This window comes from Penaeus monodon, chromosome 31, assembly GCF_015228065.2.
Source record: "Penaeus monodon isolate SGIC_2016 chromosome 31, NSTDA_Pmon_1, whole genome shotgun sequence".
In the NCBI taxonomy this organism is placed as follows: domain Eukaryota; kingdom Metazoa; phylum Arthropoda; class Malacostraca; order Decapoda; family Penaeidae; genus Penaeus; species Penaeus monodon.
The window spans coordinates 21576738-21577157 of record NC_051416.1 but is presented as its reverse complement, the minus strand read 5'-3'; the positions used below and the strand labels follow the sequence as shown (position 1 = coordinate 21577157).

At 35.0% G+C, this 420-nt stretch overlaps 1 protein-coding gene across 1 annotated transcript in view; it reads right to left on the bottom strand.

Annotated features, from left to right (window-relative positions):
* Positions 1 to 6: 6 nt before the first annotated feature.
* Positions 7 to 420, bottom strand: part of LOC119593091 (fanconi-associated nuclease 1-like) — a gene marked incomplete at its 5' end in the record, with an annotated part of 7757 nt that continues 7343 nt past the window's right edge. The window contains 1 exon segment of the mRNA XM_037942015.1: positions 7 to 313. Within this exon segment, the coding sequence (XP_037797943.1) occupies positions 191 to 313 (123 nt within the window).

Genomic DNA, 420 nt, shown 5'->3' with positions numbered 1-420 from the left:
GCAGAGTAGGCAGTGCACTTATCCATTGCCAATGGGTTAAACATATTAGTATTTTCCTGTATTGTAATTTAGTTTCAGTATTGCCAATCACTCTGATTGACCTTTCACAAATTTTTTTTTTTTTTTCTTGAGTAAAGGCATAACGTGAAAATTAGACAAAACTAGAAAAATACAAGTGCTGATACAATTATCATTTACCTTCAACATGACAGACTTCGGCGATTGCACTATTATCAAGCAAGTATTCCAGCCAGAGGATCTGTTTTGTTGACAGTCGATCATTTGGTCCTTTTACTTCAACAATTCGACATTTCTGAGGGGGAGAGGAAGACAGCTGTTAAACTATCTGATTACATAATCATAGCACATGGAAAGATTTTCATTATCTACATAATCTATTCCAGTAAAAGGGGAAACAGG